At 43.1% G+C, this 21,232-nt stretch overlaps 1 protein-coding gene across 5 annotated transcripts in view; it reads right to left on the bottom strand.

The window, feature by feature from the left end:
* Nucleotides 1-21,232, bottom strand: part of nos1apa (nitric oxide synthase 1 (neuronal) adaptor protein a) — a 309,570-nt gene that overhangs the window by 31,097 nt on the left and 257,241 nt on the right. For 3 of the 5 annotated variants that reach the window (XM_048539042.2, XM_048539044.2, XM_048539045.2), the window contains 3 exons: nt 20,577-20,741; nt 10,538-10,703; nt 6,466-6,615 (listed from right to left, as the gene is read on the bottom strand). In XM_048539042.2, coding sequence (XP_048394999.1) covers nt 6,466-6,615; nt 10,538-10,703; nt 20,577-20,741 — 481 coding nt within the window. Of the gene's footprint in view, nt 1-2,974; nt 6,616-10,537; nt 10,704-20,576; nt 20,742-21,232 lie in introns of those variants that run through there. The other 2 variants (XM_048539043.2, XM_048539046.2) reach the window with 2 other exon arrangements.

Raw genomic sequence — 21,232 nt, 5'->3', positions numbered from 1 at the left:
CTGCCCTTGGTGGTGGGGCCAGATTGAAATGGCAGAAGTGTCGGAGGATGATGCGTTGGATCCGGAGGTTGGTGGAGTGGTACGTGAGGACGAGGGGCATTCTGTTTTGGTTGTTCTTGCCAGAAGGGAGTATGAGGGATGAGTTCGGGAAATGCGAGACACACAGCCGAGGGCATTTTCGACCACTGTGGAGGGGAAGTAGCGGTCCTTGAAAAACGAGGACAGCTGCGATGTACAGGAGTGGAGTGCCTCAACTTGGGAGCAATGCAGTGGAGGCGAAGGAATTGGGAATACAGGATGGCATTTTTGCAGGAAAGTGGGTAAGAGGAGGTGTATTCTAGGCAGCTGTGGGAGTCAGTGGGCTTGAAATAGATATTGGTTTCCAGAAATGGAAGCAGAGGGGTCCAGGAAAGGGAGACAGGTATCAGAGATGGTCCAGGTGAACTTAAGGTTGGGGTGGAAGGTGTCAGTGAAGTGGATGAACTGTTTGAGCTCCTTGTGGGGGCATGAGGTGGCGCCGATACAGTCATCAATGTAACGGAGGAAGAGGTGGGGGATGGGGCCAATGTTGCTGCAGAACAGGGCTTGTTCCACGTAACCTACAAAGAGGCAGGCATAGCTTGGGCCCATGCAGGCACCCATGGCCACCCCCTTTCTAGTCATTTACTGCTTATGGGAGATTGCCATGGGGGGAAATTAGCTGCTGTATTTCTGACATTACAACAGTGACTACATTTCAAAGTGTATTTCAATGGCTTCAAGACACGAAGATATACACACAAATTTACAACTCACTGCTCTTATTCTCATCTGGGGACAAGATTCAGAATCCATGCCCTCAATATTAAATGTTCCCTCTCATATAGAGGTGTAAAATACCCATCGTTGAGTTCCTGTTGAGGGTCGAGGTTGGGAGATTTCTATGAGGGTTGTAGTGACAAATAGGAAGAATTCCCTCCTGGAGGGGTTTTCGGGAGGGGAGGAATTCTGTTACGAATGTGAAATCTACAGCTTGACTGTTGTTCATTTTGTGATCCTGCATTCTGAAACTGGAGACAGTGTACTCTGCACAGCGAGACAGTAACTTCCACAGTTTGTGCTGGTAGATTCTGAAATTGTGGAAACTGCATTTGAGACTACGGATTCCGTGGTTTGGATATTGAGGATCGCGGAGAGCAACATCGTCAATTCCACAGTTTGCAAGTGTAGATCCTCCTCATGGAGACTGCAGAGAAAAGCTGTGGATTCTGGAGAATGACTCTCTTGAGTGAAATTGTGGATTCTACAGAGTGCATAGATTCTGCAGGTTCAATTATAACTGCTGCTGTTTGAGTTTCTGAATTCTGCAGTGAGACAGTGGGTCAGAAGATTATGCCTTCAACTGGGTGGGAGTTTGTGTGATCTGCAGGTTTGAGGCTGGGGTTTCTACAATTTACAAATGTAACACCCCACAGTTCGAGAATGCGAATTCCCCATTTTGTATTGTGGATTCTGCAGATCAAGATTTCGGATGGTGCAGACTGGGATTGTGGATTTTCAGTTACGTTGTGGATTCAAAACAGTTTCAGGCTAGATTCTGTCGAACGTGAGTAAGTGTGGATTCTGCAGACTGAGATTATGAATTTTGCAGTTAGACACTGTAGGCTTAGCCGTTCCAGAAGGCACATTCTATAGTTTGAGGTTGTTGATCTTGCCAAGTGATTCTGGACTTGACAATTTTCTGTACACCTAACTCAATTTGTACCCAATTTTGTTTTTGCCATACACACCTGGCTTGACTACTTCTCTGTTATTTATTCTAGTTTGTCTGGGGCCTGCGTTCTGTGCTCCCAGCAAAGATACCCTTCATCTCTTCCCAAATAGGAAGCTTACCTCTCTTCGAATTCCTGCCACTTCCTATCAATACACTTCCTTGTTGCTTCTCAACTTCAGGCCCAGTGTGGCAGCATCAACCTATATCTACATTCTGTGGCTTCCTTGAGATTGTGTGTCTCGTCCATCTCTGCCTTGTCAACAGCAGTGATCCCCAACAATCGTACTGTCTTCTCTCACTGACATTCTCACCTATAAATTTCCCAGGGTCACACTCTCAAGAGTGTCCTCAGACCTCTGCTCTCGCTCCACCTTGCACCACAATCCCTCCACCTATAGTCCGCTGGCAGATTAGCCATCACTGCTCTCCGTGGATTTGGAAGTCTGACTACTCAGGATCAAAGAAGGCTCATCCACATCCTCATGTGCACATGGACGTTGACCCCCTTGCCCTTAAAACAAACCTCTAAAGAAGGAAAGAAAGACAGACATTCTTTCGGCAGCCTATCCACATTAATCACAACCAACGAAGAAAGATTTTTAAAGGTTTTGGAGTAGCTCGGGTTGTGAATGTTGTGGTTGGTTGGCTCACCGATCTGGTTCGTTAGTTCGCAGACGTTTCATTACCCTGCTGGGTAACATCATCAGTGCAGCCTCTGATGAAGCGCTGTTGTGTTTTCCTGCCTGGTTTTTAAATTCTGGTGTTGGTTGAGCTGGATTATCTCACTTCCGGTTTTCCTTCGTAGTGGAGTGTGTATGCAGACGAGTTCTGTGTGTTTGTCAAGGGCTTTCTTTGTGGAGTACCAGGCATCCAGGCATTCCCATGCAGAGAGAGGCACGGGAGGTCCTAGAAGCCTGGTACTCCACGAAGAAAGCCTTCGATAAACACATAGGTATATGGGGTCGAGTTCTGTGTGTTTGTCGAAGGCTTTCTTCGTGGAGTTCCAGGCTTCTAGGACCTCCCGTGCCTGTCTCTGCATGGGAATGCCTGGACGCCTGGTACTCCACAAAGAAAGCCCTTGACAAACACATAGAACTCGTCCGCATATACACTCCACTACGAAGGAAAACCGGAAGTGAGATAATCCAGCTCAACCGACCCCAGAATTTAAAACCAGGCAGGAAAACACGACAGTGCTTCATTGGAGGCTGCACTGAGCATGTGACCCAGCAGGGAAGTGAAACATCTGCGAAACAATGAACCAGCTCGGCGAGGCAACCAACCACAGAAGAAAGGTTTTACAGACACTTTCTCACAGGTCCAGATATAACTGTTTTCAAGAAATGAGTCAGATACAGTTCTTAGAACAAAACGGATCAAAATGTATGGGGTGAAAGTGGGAACAGTTGAATGGACAGCACAATTACACAGGATGGCGCTGCAGGTTTGATGGGCTAAAAGGCCTACTTCTGATCCTACTTTCTATGCTCTGTGAGGGAGAACAGTCCCTAGCAGAATCAGACATAAATTCAATGTAACAATAGACTTGCAAAATAAAATATTTCATTCCAGCCTTTTAGTTTCAACTAAGCTCTCATTTTCCCTACCGCTTGGATAGATTTATTACTTCGAAAGAACATTCGACCAATTTGAGGGATGATACGGTAAATGTCATATGCTTTGGAGGAAGAACAATGGCTCTGAAAATCCTACCACAACAGGGCTTTCTCTTGCCTCATATCTGGTGCACTGTAGACTCAGAAGAATGTTTGATTGATCAATAACACCAGCATGATACAAGGTCACTACCAAGACGATAGAAGTACTAGATGGACCAGAGTGTTTTCCTTTGTCCACCACCCATCTATTCCCAGCTCTGCAGGCAGCTGCCATGGCACGGTCATAGATCTCATGTGGACAGCCAGAGCAGAGAATTGAATGAATCTGTCCAACGGAAGGCAAAGCCCAGTCTTTGCTGGGACGCCCTGCTGTGTGGTTGGAAGTCATTGCTCTGGGTTGGTCAGCAAACTTGAAAGCAAAGCATCCAGTGACAGCGGTTTTGAAAAGGGCAGCTCCTCGTCATCTTTGTCTTCTCATTTTCAAAATGTATCACTGTACTGGAACAGACTATAAATAAAATGGTCACGAAAATGCTTTCAGATCTAGAATTATAGATAAGGTGGTTACAAGATGGGAGACATAAAATCAAAGAGATTTATATAATACGAGAAACCACAAAAGAGGAACCTGTAGTGATCTGTGAGCAGAAACCAGCTCCCAATATTTAAATTCACCCAGAAATCCTTTGCTAACATCCATTCAAGCCAGAATTTATTCACCTCCAGTTTTATGCGAGGTTTTATTTTGCTGTTCTAAACGTCACATAATTTAATTCACCTTAAAGAACTCACATGCTTGAATTATGAACCATTTCTGGCAGCAGCAATACTTGGAAAGAAAGACTAACCCCAGAGTCATGACGCCTTCAACGAATTCTGAGCTCTCTGTGCCTCCTTTTATTTAGAAAGGATTTAGTCAAAATTTACTAACCATGAAAATCCCTTGCGCTTCCTCAATTAGCTGAGATATTGCAGTCATAAAGTGTAAAGTCACCACACAAAGTTTTAAATCATCTGTTGTATAAAACTTCTGCCTGCCTTCCTTCTCCCCGATGGTTTTCCTCCTTAGATTTATTCCGATTAGCGCAAGTCCCTAGATTAACCAACTTCACCTATTATCCTTCATCTGCTTTATTTTACATATTCAAAATTGTTTGCCATGAGGCCAAAAACAAGTTCCAAGTCTTTTTTGCTTTCCCCAGGTTGAAGGGAGATCGATGGAGGGTGTCCTCACTGTGTCAGTTGAATGACAAGTCCAAACTTGGATCCACTTTGAGCTGACATTTCTAACTCCGAATATGTGGAAAATCTAGCCAAATAACACCTCACCATCCATCCAGGAGACTGCAGTGTGATGAATGGGAAGGTTATTAGTCTAGCCATTGGCAGCCGAATACAAAAAATTTCCCTCCAATCTATTATAAACCAACAGTTGACACCGATTCAAACTAAAAGGAGGACTTTCACCCGCTTCCCACCTCAAACCTTTGTTTGTTTGGTTCAAGATTTACCAAATAAAAACACACTAGCTTCCTCTAGTCGGAGATAGCTAATTGCATTGGCTACACATGATGCTAACACAACAGAGAGGACATGCAACAAACACAAAGTTTTGAGGACAGTATGGCTCTTATTCAGGAGAGTTCCAAAGACGAATCATACTGGACCTGAAACATTAAATCTGTCTCTGTCTCTACCTGCTGCCAGGCCTGCTCCAACCTTCACTGTGCTTATTTCAGATTTCCAGCATCTGCAGGACTTTGCTTTTATGGGAGGAGATGCGCAATTCCTCAGAGTCTTGACCTGCCAAAACGATGATCATTCAACCTCCATTTATACTAGCAAACAGTTTCATTGTAGGTTGACGTGCTTCCATATCTACCATCAATTTGGTAAACTTGTTTTGTGGCAGAGGAAAGACTCAAAAATTCACATATGCCATGTCTGGATTTGAAGACATCTCACGATAATGTTTAAATGACTGCTGTTCACAAAGCAGCCAAAATGGAAAGATTTGTCAATCATTTTTCTCAAGACAGAGCCCCAAATTAATAATGAATCCACCAATAGCTACTGGCATGCTGGTGAAACCCAGTATTTGAAAGTATATGGGACCTTGCTGTGTTTGCACGGTGCTTTTCAAAAGTACTTCTAATTTAACACTAGACACACAGGTGTAAAATGTTTTCAAGTTATACAGTTCCCACCTGGGCTATTTTGGACAAAGCGCTCGTAGTGAATGGTTTTCAGGGAGATGTACAATTCTAGAACTACATATCCTCTCAATCAAATATTTGTTATTCGTGCTCAAGTGATCTTCAGTATTATTTCTGAAGTGACTATGACAAATAAATGAGGTACAGATGGAATGTTCCTATCTCTTGCTAACCAACACAACATACTAATAGCAAGTAAAACACTGTGGCCAGCTGAAAGGACAGAATGTTGACTTTGTCAGCATTTGTGACTTCAATACACAAGTAATCACTTTATCGATGGTTTGAATGTTTCACTTCAAAGAGATATTGCTTACACGGATCCGATTCATTAACTGCTTATAACTGTGTCTCAGTTTGCCTACTTTAGGCATTTGTAAGCTTCTACCTTTTCCGCAATGTTTAAAGAATGTGATGATGCATCAATTCTTTCTTATGAAACTTTGGAACTAGATATTTAAAGAAGCAAAGTACAGGCTGATTTTAAACAGATTGCACTACTGTTACTTTAAATCGATTGGGTCGGGATTAGAAATCAGTTGCCATTATTTCCACATGACAGCTCTGTCTGGTTGACCATTGGAACAGATCAGTGTGTCACATTTCAATTACAGAAGCAGCGGTGACTACACTGCAATTTCATCATCCAGACAATCCCCCATATCCTGCCTCTTCAGCACATTCATTAACCGAATTGACTCCTCATTAACCCAGCAGTCCCTCTCCTCACTCTCATCTGTATTAGACTCGTATTCAGACGCTATTCCTGATTCTCGGAATTTGATCAGCTCCAGACTGCCCATGAATTCTTCATGGGACCTCTTTTCATCGTGCAGGAATTGGAAGCACTCCAGTTTTACCAGACAGTCATCCATACCTAGTGGACTTCCCAGTGGAAGGGGGAGGTCTGATCCATCACATAGCTGTGGCAGGCAAATGTCCTCAGGTTTGGGTGTGGTGGGATCGCACAGCACCGGTGGCACAGTCGATCGGTAGGTGATTTCCAATAAACTGTCTTGCGAGCCTGCTAGAAAAAGAAGAGAGAGCGAGAGAGAGATTATGTCACAGCGGCTGCTAACAATAGTCCCTTAGCTTGATGTCTCAGTTCCCACGGCCAGCTCTTCAGTCACGGTTGGGGCTGGGTTATAGGGTAGGTGGTAAAGGTGCAGGGCAGTGAAATGCAGCCAACATGCATTCAGAAACTACTGCTTGTGCCAAGACTTACTTTCATTCATTATTTCACCAGGGGCTGTCATAAATATCTGGCACTGTTCAATCCTTTGCTTATAAAAGCCAGTTTGAGATAAATACCTACTTAAAAATTATCTATAATCTTGAGGCATACTGACACTTTGATTGGACAAGGGTATGAAAGAAGTATCTATCCATCAGAATGTCTTTAAAATTGTTACAAAGGTGATTCTGAAAGAAGATCATAATGGCTGAAGTGTGATTTATCCTCTCTCCATCGACCTGCTGACTGTTCTGAATATTTCCGTTTTGCTTTTCCTCAAAAGAATGATCAACTTCAATTTCTTAGCCAAATCCCTTTGTTTAGAATATTTTGTTTTAAATGAGGCATCCTGATGACTTCATGATAATCAGTTGAAATCAGATACCTTGACAGAAGTCACGTGATTCTGCTACTGCACATTACACATGGTGTCCTAGACCCAACCATCTTCAGCTGCTTCATCAATGACCTTACCTCGATCAAAAGATCAGAAATGGTGACGTTCACCAATCACTGTTCAAAGTTCAGCACCGTCTGTGACTCTTAGGACACTGAAGTAGTCCATGTTCAATTGCAGCAAGACACAGACAATATCCAGGCTTGGGCTGACAGTAACATTCATGCCATAACAATGCACAATGACCTCTCCAATAAAACAGAATCCGACCGTCATTTGTTGTCATTCAATGGTGTCACCATCAATAAATTAGGGTCGGCGATGAATTAGTGGAATTATCACGAGACGATTAATCCAGAGTCCCAGGCAATGTTCTGGGGACCTGGGTTCGAATCCTGCCACGGCAGATGGTAGAATTTGAATTTAATAATAATCGGAATTAAGAATCTTACAACGACCACGAATCCATTGCTGGTTGTCAAGAAAAACCTATCTGGTTCATGGATGTCCTTTAGGGAAGGAAATCTGCCATCCTTACCTGGTCTGGCCTACATGTGACTCCAGACCCATAGCAATGTGGTTGACTCTTAGCTGCCCTCTGAGCAATTAGGGATAGGCAATAAATGCTTGTCCAACTAGCGATGCCAACATCCCATGAATGAAAAAAAAAACAGAATCCCCCACTAACAACATCCTGGGGGTGACCATCAACTAGAAGATGAGCTGGACTAGCCATACAAACACAGTGGCTACAAGAACAGATCGGGGTTAGGAATCCTACAGCGACTAACTCACCGCCTGACTGCCCAAAGCCTGTCCACCACTACAAGGCATAAATCAGGAATGTGATGGAATACTCGCCACATGCCTGGATGAGTGCAGCTCCCACAACACTCAAGAAGCTTGACACCATCCCAAGACAAAGCACCTACTTGATTGGCACCACATCCACAAATGTTCACTCCCTCCACCGACCCTCGGTAGCTGTTGTGTGTCCTATCTACTAGATGCACTGAAGAACCTCACCAAGGATCCTCAGATGGCTTCTTTCAAACTCATGACCACCACCATCTAGAAGCAGCTGATATATGAGAACACCACCACCTGCAAGTTCCCCTCCAAGTTGCTCACCATCCTGGCTGAGAAATATCTTAACGTTCCTTCACTGTCACTGGGTCAAAATCCTGGAATTCCCTCCCTAAGGTCATTGTGGTGAGCCTACAGCAGGAAGACTGCAGCAGTTCAAGAGGCAGCTCACCATCACCTTCTCAAGGGCAACTAGGGATGGGCAAGAAATGCTGGCTCAGCCAGTGACACCCACATCCCATGAATTAACAGAAAAATAGTACAGGATTGAAGTAGGTGTTATAATAATGTCACCCTTTGTCCAACCAACAATCACATTTGATCGAATCCTCCTCCAACAAAGTCCAATAGAGAGCCATAGCAGATTTAGCAGCTACAGAGTGTCACTTTCACATTCATTCGCAGAATAAGGGCAGCACAAGAAAGGTGGGCATTTAGTGGCCATGCCAGATCGCTTTTGAGAATGTGGTTCTCAGTCTTCTTCTTGAATTGTTGCAGTCCATGGAGAAAATGTGCTCCCTCAGTGCTGCTGGGTACCATGTTCCAGCACCATGACCCTTTGACAGTGAAGGAATCTAAAACATACCCTAACAAAAGGATCAGTTCAACTGTACCTGGCCTTAGGTCTAGAGACTTCACAACAGGGCTTCAAATTACTTCAAACTATTTTAGATCCATTTTTGCAAACAGAAAATAATTCAATAGTCAACATAAATAATGAGATTTCTTGAGGTTGTCAAAAAAAATTGACTGACGTTTAATAGCTGGATTTCTTTCTAAGAAAAAAAAGAGAGATATGATCAGTGGGCATATTTTCAAAAATTTCATAGGTCCAAGAAAAATATTCTTAAATTGCTGCAGTTAACAAGTATTTCCAGATATCAGAATATAGCGGATATAAATGTGAACATGTTGTATTCGGTACAGTTGAAATGAATATTGATAATCAGAAGTTCATAGTCATAGAGTAGGAGATTTATAGCATGGAAACAGACAATTCGGTTCAACTCGTCCATGCCGACCAGAATCCTAGTTAATTTAGTACCATTTGCTGGCATTTGGTCCATATCCTTCTAAACCCCTCCTATTCATTACCCATCCAGGTGCCTTTTCAAAGGTTGTCACCGTACCAGCCTCCACCACTTCCTCTGGCAGCTCATTCCGTACACACACCATCCTGTGTGAAAAAGCGGTCACTTAGCTCCCTTTTAAATCTTTTCCCTCTCACCTCAAAAGCTACTCCTTCTAGTTTTAGACTGCTGAACCCTATGGAAAAGGCCTTGGTCATTCACCCTACCCATGCCCCTCATGATCTTATCAACCTCTATAAAAGTCAACCCTCAGCCTCCTAAGCTCCAGGGAAAACAGTCCCATCCTATTCAGCCTCTCCCTAAAGCTCAAACCTTCCAACTCTGGCAACATCCTTGTAAATCTTTTCTGATCCCTTTCAAGTTTCACACCATCCTTCCTATAGCAGGGAGACTGGAATTGCACACAGTATTCCAAAAGTGGCCTAACCTACATCCTGTACAGCCACAATATGACCTCCAAACCTACCAAATACCTTCTTCATTATCCTATCTCCCTGCAAATCCACTTTCAAGGCACTATGAACCCTATCTCCAATAGCTCTTTGTTCAGCAACACTTCCCAAGACCCTACCATTAAAAGGTCTAAGTCTTGACCCGATTTGGCTTTCCAAACTGCAGTACCTCACATTTATCTAAACTAAACTCCATCCACCAATCCTCAGCCCATCATATCGAGGTCCTGTTACGTTATTAAGTGTATAAGTATTACAATTCCACCATTATAAATATGCTCCCTTACAAAAAGGTCCAACTGTATTTTCTCAGCACCCTAGGAGAACGATGGCAGTAATCTTGCAGAGTAACAATAACCCGGCTTCATCAGAACATAAATATTTCTCTCAGCTCAGAAATGTTTATGACTCCATCGGCTCACACAGCAATACAAATGTGTGGTGCATTTGATGTGCACATGTTGCTGAAAACATTGTGAAGCCTCAGCAGACTCAAAAGGATCATTTATTAACTTGGGATCTGCAAAATAAACAGAACCGACACAAATACTTGGCAACAATGCTGAAAGAGCTGCATTTCATGACCTAACCATTTTCTCATGTCAATCAGCTGTAAATGATACCATACTGGCTGCCAAAGTTGAACGTTTATTGCTGTCTGGCTACAAGAGTTACCAATATTCCCTTACTTGAACTGTGGCCAGCAAGTTTCAGCTCCAATTCCTGCACTTGTTTCACGAGCAGTGAGATGTGTTTGAGTAGGTCCTTGTTCTGGAGCAGTAGCTGATGGACTCGAGCCTGGGCCTCAATCCGAGCTGCTGCCTCAGCCGCCAACTGATCCTTCAGTAAATGAACCTGTACCAGCACGAATAAAGAACAGAATTAACTTGCGCATTACAGATCAATTCCAGGTGGAACAATCTCCTTGACACACAAAGTTTGTGACCGCTCTCTGCTAAGAGGGGCGGCTCGGCGGCTAGCACGACTGCCTCACAGCGGCAGCGACCTGGGTTCGATTCCAGCCTCGGGCCACTGTCTGTGTGGAGTTTGCACATTCTCCCCGTGTCTGCGTGGGTTTCCTCCGGGTGCTCCGGTTTCCTCCCACAGTCCAAAGATGTGGGGGCTAGGTGGATTGGGCAGGGTAAATGCAGGGTTACAGGGATAGTGTGGGTCTGGGTGGGATGCTCTTCAGAGGGTCGGTATGGACTTGATGGGCCGAATGATCTGCTTCCATACTGTAGGGATTCTATGATTCTTCTAATAGCAGCTGCCTCTGATTTAGGTCCAGAACTTCACTCACCTAACTGAGATTTGATGGTTATTATAACTCAATCCGTCATTTCACCTAGAAGGAACTTCATAATGTTGAGGATTTCTGACTCTGTTTAGAGGCTTCCTGTGGGCACAATCATGTGACATTCTAACCTCGGTACATCCGACCACATGACCTCCACACGTTATCTTATACACTAGGAGGATAAAAGGCTTTTTGACGTGACACCCCACACAACAGCCATGATATGGGCCTGCCCCTTTCCTTTAAAATGCTTTAAAGGAATCGTCACTGCACCTGTGGCATTCTATCCAGTATTAATAATGATTTACCAATAGAGTTGGTTCTTAAACCTGTGGTTTGTGATGTTTCAATGATTTCATTCTATTTTCAAGTCCAGGCAATGTTCCTGCAGCACCACCCCCTACCCCCCGACCTCCAATCGCTTCCTGATTTTTTTTTTAGACTGTTCGATATTTCTCACCATGTTTCCTTTATCACTGGCTTGACCGTGGTCCTCTTGCTGTTTACCACTGCCCGTGGGGCAGAAACATTATATCTCCTGGCTTACAGATAGTAGGGACTGCAGATGCTGGAGAATCTGAGATAACAAGGTGTAGAACAAAAACAAAAGTTGCTGGAAAAGCTTTTCCAGCAACTTTGTTTTTGCTCAAGATTTACAGCACCCGCAGTTCTTTTGGTTTTTATAACAAGGTGTGGAGCTGGACGAACACAGCAGGCCAAGCGGCATCACAGGAGCCGGAAGGCTGACGTTTAGGGCCTCAACCTAGATTTCTGGAGAAGCGTCTAGGCCCGAAACATCAGCCTTCCTGCTCTTCTGATGCTGCCTGGACTGCTGTGTTCATCCAGCTTCACACCTGGTTATCTCACATCTCCTGGTTTGTTCATTTGGTCATTCGCGGGATTTTCGCATTGATGGAGACCCTCTTTAATTGTCCATCCCAACTTAGCCCGAGAACATAATACTGACCCTTCATGTCCTAACTCCAAATAGTCCTGGCAGTGTTGACACTCCTACAATCTATTTGGAGTTAGGACATGAAGGGTCAGTATTATGTTCTCGGGCTAGGTGACAATGAAGGAATGGTTATCATTCAGGATGGTTTATCACAGGAGGTTATAGTGTTCCCACAACTTGCTGTATCCCACGCCCTGATCCACTTTATGAATACATTGAAATAATGCTGTGGGATCTTCTTAGAAAACCAGGGGAGTCTTCTTCGACGTAATCATCGTCTCTTCAAGGTAATCATCACCCCAAAATCGTTTAAACGTAAACTATCTGGTCATTGTCTCAGTGAAAGCATGTGTAAGCAATGCTGCAACCAGCCTACATTACAAAAGTGATTTTCTTAGTGCTTCGCAATGCTAGGGACACGATTGGGAGGGAAAAGTTAAACATTCCCCCTCTGTAATGAAGGCTCTCTATCTTGTTTTTATATTTCTAAGAGCTGATGATGTTCTGTTAATCTTTCAACATAGCCCATTAATTTAAACTGCCAATGTTAATATATTTGCCTCAAACAGGAGATTTTTGCTGCTGGTTGGTTCACTAATCAAATACCGCAATTATTCGACTGCAAACATGATAATTAACTACTTGTTCAGTCAATGAATAACTCGTCCTTTTAATATATCTGCAGTTTTCTACGAACACCAAGAGTATTTAGAGACTAATGACTCTGACAGGTTCACAGTATTTTCACACAGAATTTACTCCAGCTGTTAAATAGTCAGGAATGGGTGTCAGTGTTAATACCTTGTGTCTACAATGTATCGGGTCACAGTGCTGAGTGTGTAATTTCTTTCCCCATCAGTTTAGAACCTTACACTTGCCTCAACTTGCAGACGTTGATGGAAGTTCCTCATGAGACACACATAACCCCCACAGCTTTTGATTCAAGTACTATGAACATATGGAATATAGCAAACAGGCTCGCTCAGTCAGTGGCAGCAGGCATTTTGTTTTTTGTTTTCTTTGGTAGATTTTGGGGAAAGCGATCAAGATAAATTCCTGAGCCCAGAGGTCCCAAGGTTAATAAAATTCTCCATTGCAGCACCATTGCCATCATGCACACGATAGAAGGGATGTTATTACAGTGCGGAGGAGTTTTACCAAGGTGCTGACTGAGCTAGCAAGCTTTACTTATGAAGAAAGATTTGATAGACCGTGCTTGTTTTCCTTGAGCATAGCAGACAGGAGGGGACCATGAGATGTATAAAATTATGAGGGGCGTTGACAGGATAGACAGGACGAAACTTTTCGCCATGGAGGAGGAATCAATGACCATCAATTTAAGGTAAAAGGAAAGAGGTTTAGAGAAGATGTGAGGAAATTTTTTTTCCCAGCCAGAGGGCGATGGGACTCGAACTTGCTGCCTGTAAATGTGGTAGAGGCACCACTTAAAACATTTACATAGTGTTTAGATGTTCACTGGTGATGCCAAGGCTATGGGCCACGTGCTGGACAAAGGGATTTTAACTGGCACAGACCAATGGGCTGAAGGGTACTTTTGCTGTGCTCAATGACTCTGAAATGGCCGAAAATAACTGACTCACAGAGTGATAAATTCCCTTTACATTAGTCAATCACACCACTCTTCAGTCAGTCAGAAGATACAAATTCCAATTCCAATTATAGAAGGATCATAGAATCCCTACAGTGTGAAACCAGGCCATTCAGCCCATCAAGTTCGCAATGACTCTCCAAAGAGCATCCCAAACAGACACACCCACCTATCCTATTCCCATAACCCTGCACTTTCTGTGGCTAATCCACTGAGCCTGCACGTACCTGACACAATGGGCAACTTAGCATGGCCAATCCATCTAACCTACACATCTTTGGAGTGTGGGAGGAAACCCACACAGACATGGGAAGAAAGTGCAAGCTCCACACAGACAGTTGACCAAGGGTGGAATCGAACCAGGGTCCCTGGTGCTGTGAGGCGACAGTGCTAACCACTGAGCCACACAGTGCCGCCCATTGAATAGGACTATAAGAGAACTGATAAATTGGCAAAAATATTGAAAAGAGCAAGGGGTCTATTGTACCATCAATTTTCAAACAATGCTTCCAAGACAGTGTCACCTATGAGCTCATCAGATTTTCTGCCCAATTGCTGAATATTGCTTCCGTTGCCATATACTAACAATAAGAAAACACCCTGTGTAATGCTGACGTTGCTTTTCTTCTGGGGCTCATATTTACGCAGAGGATTGATAAACACCAGGAAAAACTGTGCCATTAAAATCTTTTTAAATCAGCCAATTAGTTAGGAGGTAAAGGATTGCTGCCTCTGAGCATTTATTTGCAGATGTGGTTTTACAACCCCAGTAGACAGAAGCCCCCAAACTATCTTGGAAGTGCATATACATTACACCTCACCTTCTGTCCATCCAATACTCAATAAGCAATGTTTGGGTATCAACACAGATTCTTAGCTCTTAGATCATAATGCTCTAAGTAACCAGAATTTGTTTCACTTCTGATGAGATCACAAACAGTCAAACACGAGAAATTCAGTCCATTCCTCAGGTACGCGCTGCGTGTTTGATATACCAAAGGTTTAAGTCAATCAACAGCTTTGCATTCATCAAGAATCAAGTCTCTATTTCTCAATAAAAGCAGCAGCAATAGGCTGAAATCTCTATCGCCAGTGGCTGCAATGATCATAACTGTGTTTCTGCTACAATAAAACAAAGAATTACCGATGCTAAAGATCTGAAACGAAAACAGCAATTGCTGGCAGCATCTGCGGAGAGAAAGCAGAGTTAACTTTTCGAGTCCAGAGACCCTTCTTTACAACTGTTCCGAAGAAAGGTCACTGGACTCGAAAGGTTTCTCCCCACAGATGCTGCCAGACTCGCTGCTTTTCTTTAGCGATTTTTGTTACAGTTTCTGTGAGCACTATTCACCACCTCAGTCAAAACCACAAGTTAGAAGCTATGTAGGAAGCTGCAGTGAGTGTGAAAAAGCCTCCACACCTTGCTGCATGGCAACATTAACTGACACCATTTAAACGGCTGGATTATCAAGAACAGGTCTTCTCTTGTGCTTATTAAATTGAAGATTGAATATGCCAGGGAATCACGCTTTTGTGTTTTATTTGAAAAGCAATCACACAGAGTAGCCTTACATTAAGAACAGGCTTGCAAAGCTCACTTTCCCAACTGGCACGGTGCCAATCACCTTTTCAATCAAAACTACATATAATTTTTTGTGGCCTAATTCCAGGGAGGGACGGCAATTTTGGGGAACATTTCAATCAGCTAGGGTTAGTCTCAAGCACTCTTAGGTTGGATATAAGACAAATTGACACCTGTTTAAAGTTCATCAAATATATCTGCTGAGTGGCGGGGAGAAATTCGTGAAGATATTTTCAGTTTCTATTCCATTGATACAACGTGCCTTAATGCAAGACTCAGAACTGCAGTAATATATATACTTTCCATGTGGTGCCATTATTTGAGAGGTAAGGAAAAGCCAGGCAACTGTAGACCACGAAGCACAACATCAGTGGTGGGTAAGTTGTTAGAAGGGGTTCTGTGGGACAGGGTTTGCATGCATTGGGAACAAGGCAAGGACTAATTAAGTATTGTCAACATGGCTTTGTGCATGGGAAATTGTGTCTCACTAACTAGATTGAGGTGTTGTAGAAGTGAGAAAGAAGATTGCCAAAGGCAGAGCGGTAGACGTTGTCTATATGGACTTCAGCAAGGTGTTCGGCAAGGGCCCGCATGAGTACTTGATCGGCGAGAAAGAATAGGAATAACGAGTTTATGTTTCGATTAGCTGAATGCGGATGCGGTGTTTTCAAAGCTCTGTGCAATGGCTTAATAATTACATGCGTCAAACTCAGAACAATGTTTATTACTTGAAATCATGCACTGCTTATTAATTGCGATGAGGAAGACTCCTATAGACTAAACTCACTGAATTCTGACCCTTTAGTAGCCACTGGGGAAGGGAATATTTTTGACTGTTACCCATTTCCCTACCCTGTTTCAGTGCAAAGTGCTAACCAAGTGACTTTTACAAACTGTTCATTCACACAATGAAGAACAGATCACATCACATATATAGAGAATGCAGTTCTCGGATAACCTTCACATAAAATACCAACAGTCGGTATCTTCCACACTGTAGAAGTTTACATCTTGGGACGGTATAGGATCACACCCAGAAAGAATAAGCATACTTAGTAATAGTATGGGAATAAGATATATTTAAATAAACAGTGAGCAATACAAAACATGCAACAATCATTGCAAATTCAGTGCTTCTTTTGCAGTATTTTTCTATGTTAATGGTACTTGTTGCCTTTAACCTAATTTACGCAGATTAAAGCACAAAACTCCACCAAGAAAGCATTTGTGTGAACATAAAGCCATAATGAGCTTCTTGTTGGAATATATCACTGAGGCTGGAGAAATAAACAGCAGTTCCACAGCAAGGAAACACTGACGGCATTTCTTTTGTCATAAAATAACCATTTTGGCAGCATTCCTAGTGCTGAGAAGACAAGCCAAGAGAAACCTTTTATCATTTTAACAAATAGAGGTTAAAAAACTCCCCAAATATTTCATCCTTCACAAACGCCAAAACATAAAACCAGACCTGTCAGTCTGAAGAAACTTTTAATTTTATTCTACCTTTTTTCCATTGTGACACACCAAGTTTTGTCTGAGGGTTGGAGATGTTTGGCCAATACAGACAGACACAAAGCTGATTCCCTTCAATTGAGCAAGCTGTCAGCATTTCACTCTAATCATCTGATGCTACCCTAATCTACATTTAATCTTTTAGCAGAGGGCTCAAGCTGAAATTTCAGGATGGATGGTTTGTGGCAATTAATGGTTTTTCAACAGATAAATTCTGAGTGCAAGAGGACGGCAGCAGACAGTCTCTCAGTATTCACAGAATCATAGAACCCTGCCGTGTGGAATTAGGTCATTCGACCCATCAAGTGCACACCGACCCTCCAAAGAGTATCCCAACCAAACCCATCCAAACCCGTAACCCTGCCATCCCCATGGCTGATCCATGTAGCCTGCACATCTTTGGACTGTGGGAGGAAACCAGAGTACCCAGAGGAAACCCATTGCTCAGGAGTCATTTACAGTGCATCAGTGAAATCTGCAACTTACAATATAACTGTGGCCTTATTTTATTTTTATTTATTCATGGGATGTGGATGTCGCTGGACAGACCAGCATTTATCACCCACCCCTAATTGCCAAGAGGGCAGCTAACAGTCAGATTGTTTGAATCACATATAGGCCAGGCCAGGTAAGGATGGCAACTTCCTTTCCTAAAAGACATCAGTGAACCTGATGGATTTTCCAACAATCAACAATGGCTTCATGATCATTGTTAGACTCCTAATTCCAGATTTTGTTTTTTTAAATTCTGAATTAAAATTCTACAATCTCCCTCAGCGAGATTTGAACTGGGTCTCCAGAACATTGCCTGGGGCTGTGTATTAATAATCTAGCGATAATACCGCAACACCATTGCCTCTTCCTTAGACATTGCAAGTGCTACCTTCAAAACACACTAGGGAAACTATATATAAACAGGACATCATAATCGATTGAAGCATGGTTTCCTTGGACAATCATTATGATTTTGTCCTTTTTTTTTTTACAAAGGGTCATGGAAGCAGGAGTGGATTATTCTGTCTAACACGCCCTGCATTTGTGGTAAGGTCCATGTCTCGATTCCATTTACCACCTTTCCTCTCTCGAACTCCTGACTTGAAAATCCATCAAGTTGCAAATAAACCATTTGAGGGGAGTGAATCCTAGGTTGCTAGCAGAGGTTGACCTGGTTAAACTAAGCATGGTTTGCAAATATAAGGAGGCAATTTAGCAACGCCCAATTCATTTCTCCATGGACAAGCAAGGGTTTACACCCTTATTAGTCACCTTATGATGGGCATGTCCTCAATATGCGACCAAGAAACCAGAGAGATCAGACCGCTGGAAACTTTGCTGGTCAAATTCCAGAGTGCAACTGATAACTGAAATTTTGACACGGTTCAAAAGGACTGCAGCTGTTGATTGATGGATGCCAGAGGGCCCTGGGCAGGCAAGCTTCAACAAGCTGATCAATGAGGCAGTGCAAAGAACCAGAATGTGCTGAGCTGCTCATTAGGACTGGGACGGAGGCCTGTGAAACGGTGTAAAAAGTAACGAGGCAGCCTAGTGAAGATGATCAAAGCTGGGGTTTGAAGCGAGGGGGAGCTGAATCATGTCAATGAACCAAACTGACTGAGAGGCGAATGTTTTCTTTCCATTTATCAGCATATACTGGCATTCAAGGTGTCATATGCTAAAGAGATGTACAATATACAAGAAATCTCAGGACAACTGCCATTCAAGAAATTGCATTTAGGTGGCACTTTCAAAATCTCCTGTCATTCAGAAACACTCACAGGCAATGGAGTTGTGTCAAATGTAGCCACTATTGCAATGCAGGAGATCCAGCAGGCAGACAGAATGTAGCAGTTTATTTAGATATCCACAGGATAGTGACGAGATAAATCAGTTTCTACTGGGCATGTCTGAAGATCAAATATAATCGACCAAGTCACCAGAAATGACTTCCCTCTTTCTTTTAGAAAGCAGAACCAAAGGAATTCTTGTGATGCAGCGGCAGTTCACCTATCTTTGGAATAGGAGGTACAGGCCCAAGACCAACTTGCCCTAGGGTGTGTAGTAACTTCTCAGAACACGTTGACTAGAAAATATCTAAAACAGTGCCACGGGACCCACTGGTTCAGCCTCAGCTATGGTACTGCCTACAATCCTGGGCACAACACTCTAAGGAGATGGCAAGGCACTGAAGGGGGTATAGTGCAGGTTACTCAGGATGATGCTGGAGGTCAATTATATGGAGAGAGTGAAGAAGCTGAAATTATCCTTGGTTGATAGGGCTACGGGGAGAGTGCAGGGAAGTGGAGTTGAAATGCCCATCAGCCATGATTTAAATGGAGGAGTGGACTTGATGGGCCGAATGGCCTTACTTCCACTCCTATGTCTTATGGTCTTATGATCAGGGAAGGATAGCAAAGACGATTCTTGATAGGAGTGAGATAGTTTAACATAGCAGGTGGGACATGAACTCAAATCTTCTGGCTCAGAGGCTGAGACATGAGCACAAAACCCCATGCTATATACTGACTGAAGGGGCAGAGGCGGTTTGGTTTAGAGAATGAGGTGGCCCATCGGGAGAATCGTCTAAGTTGGAATGAAGCTATTCGGGGCCACTGCGCTATGAATGAACATGGAGCTGGAACAGAGAGGGAAGAAGGAACACAGAAGGAGATTTGCTATGATCTTTTGAATTTACTTTCAAAATTTCCCACATTAAGACGGTGAATCATGACTCCTCTGATGAGCCGTAATTATTCCAGAAGTGGGCTTGACTCTTGGAAAATTGCAGGGGTCCAGGAGATGTCTATCCCCTCCCATGATGGAGTTTGGTCAGGCCTGCAGTTCAGAGGGTGGGCTTGTTATCTGTAGCCTTATCCCATCTCAGTGAAAACTGACATTGTAGGAATGGAGTGGGGAACCTGTAATCCGCTATTTTTAAATGCTTCCAGAGCAACTTTGGTCCAACTCTGCAAAATTCTGGGCATAGACGAGTGGTAAGAGAGCCAACAGGGACTTCTAAAAATGTGGCTGCCCCTGGTGTTTAGGACCCTGATGACTAAAGGTCAAAGTTGGACATGTGATGGAAGTTGAAGAGATGCAAAAATCTGAGGAACATAGAGACCTTGAATGGCTCTAAAACTGCAGGAGATTACAGATGAGGGAAAACGTGAAGTCATGGTCCAAAGTAAAGATGGTTATATGGAATAAACACCAAAAGAACTGCTGATACTGTAAATCAGGAACATAAGTTACATGATACAGAAATTTAAGAATGGAGAGAAAAGGAATTATTTATGAACTGTGTTCACCGTGTCACCTTGGTCTCCAATCTTTAATGTTTCAATTCTTGGCAAAAACCACTACATTAAAAAGGAACTGTGGAGTTTAATATGCGGTGGTTTCAGCTCCTGTGCCATTCTAGTGGATCCATTTAAGTGTACACTGGGAAACATGAAGTAATCCAATTGTGATGCTATCATAACAGGCAGCACCTTTGTGAAACACTGCAGTGAGACAACACAAATTTAATCAGTAAAAAGCTTCTCAAGAGCCATTGTAAAAATTAAACAAATTTCAAAAAGTGAAGAGGACACTTGGGTCAATCAGGCTGCTGCTTTTCTCCAATTATGCTGCAGTGATTCTCTTCTCTCTCCATGCCCATTGAAAAATCTTCGCTCTAAAGAAACTTTGGAATTATTATAGCTCAAGTAATTCCAATAACTCAGTTCTGTGCAGAGTTACAGCAAGGCCTTTTCTATCGCCCCCTTTCTTACCTGGGCCACAGCCACCTGGGTCTGCTGCTGTTGCTGTTGCAGGTGCTGCTGAAGGAGCTGGATCTGGTGATGAACTGAGAGTGGGGTGCCTGATGGCAGCTGGCTTGCTGAAGGTAGCAACATTTTGGGAGTAGCCAGGAGAATACTGGGACTATCGTCATGGAACTGAAAGACAGGGAGGAGAAAACGCATGAAAACTATTGTCAAAAAGAGAGGAATGGAATCATTTTCTCTCTCCATTCCTAACCTTTAATATTTGCAAGTTAGCAGCGCTTGGAAGCTTTTCTCTGCCTTGGTACAAGTCAGACTTTCTCTTTGTAAGTCGGATCTTACCAGAGGCCAATGAAGTTGAAGTTGAATGTTCTAATAGTGCTCTGATATTGGAAACCTCAAATGGTACAGCATGCCAAGAAGAATTAGGATTTTAATCACTGCCCTTCGTGCCTGCGTTCAAGAAGGTTGTTCCTAAGAGCAGGGAGAGTATGCTAAGACTATTGATCGAGTGTCACCAAACTTCTATGCAGTTCCCCGCTAGATGATGCTGAGAAAATATTAAAGGGACACCACTGACAATAAAAGTTCTCCAGTTTGCTTATAAAACAGTCGGCACACATGTTGTTCGGATTAAATTGAGCTCCTTAAAATCATTGCAATAA

Source organism: Stegostoma tigrinum, chromosome 8 (assembly GCF_030684315.1).
Source record: "Stegostoma tigrinum isolate sSteTig4 chromosome 8, sSteTig4.hap1, whole genome shotgun sequence".
NCBI classification, from domain to species: domain Eukaryota; kingdom Metazoa; phylum Chordata; class Chondrichthyes; order Orectolobiformes; family Stegostomatidae; genus Stegostoma; species Stegostoma tigrinum.
Note: the sequence above shows the minus strand (reverse complement) of the source record. Positions and strands in the feature narration are given on the sequence as shown.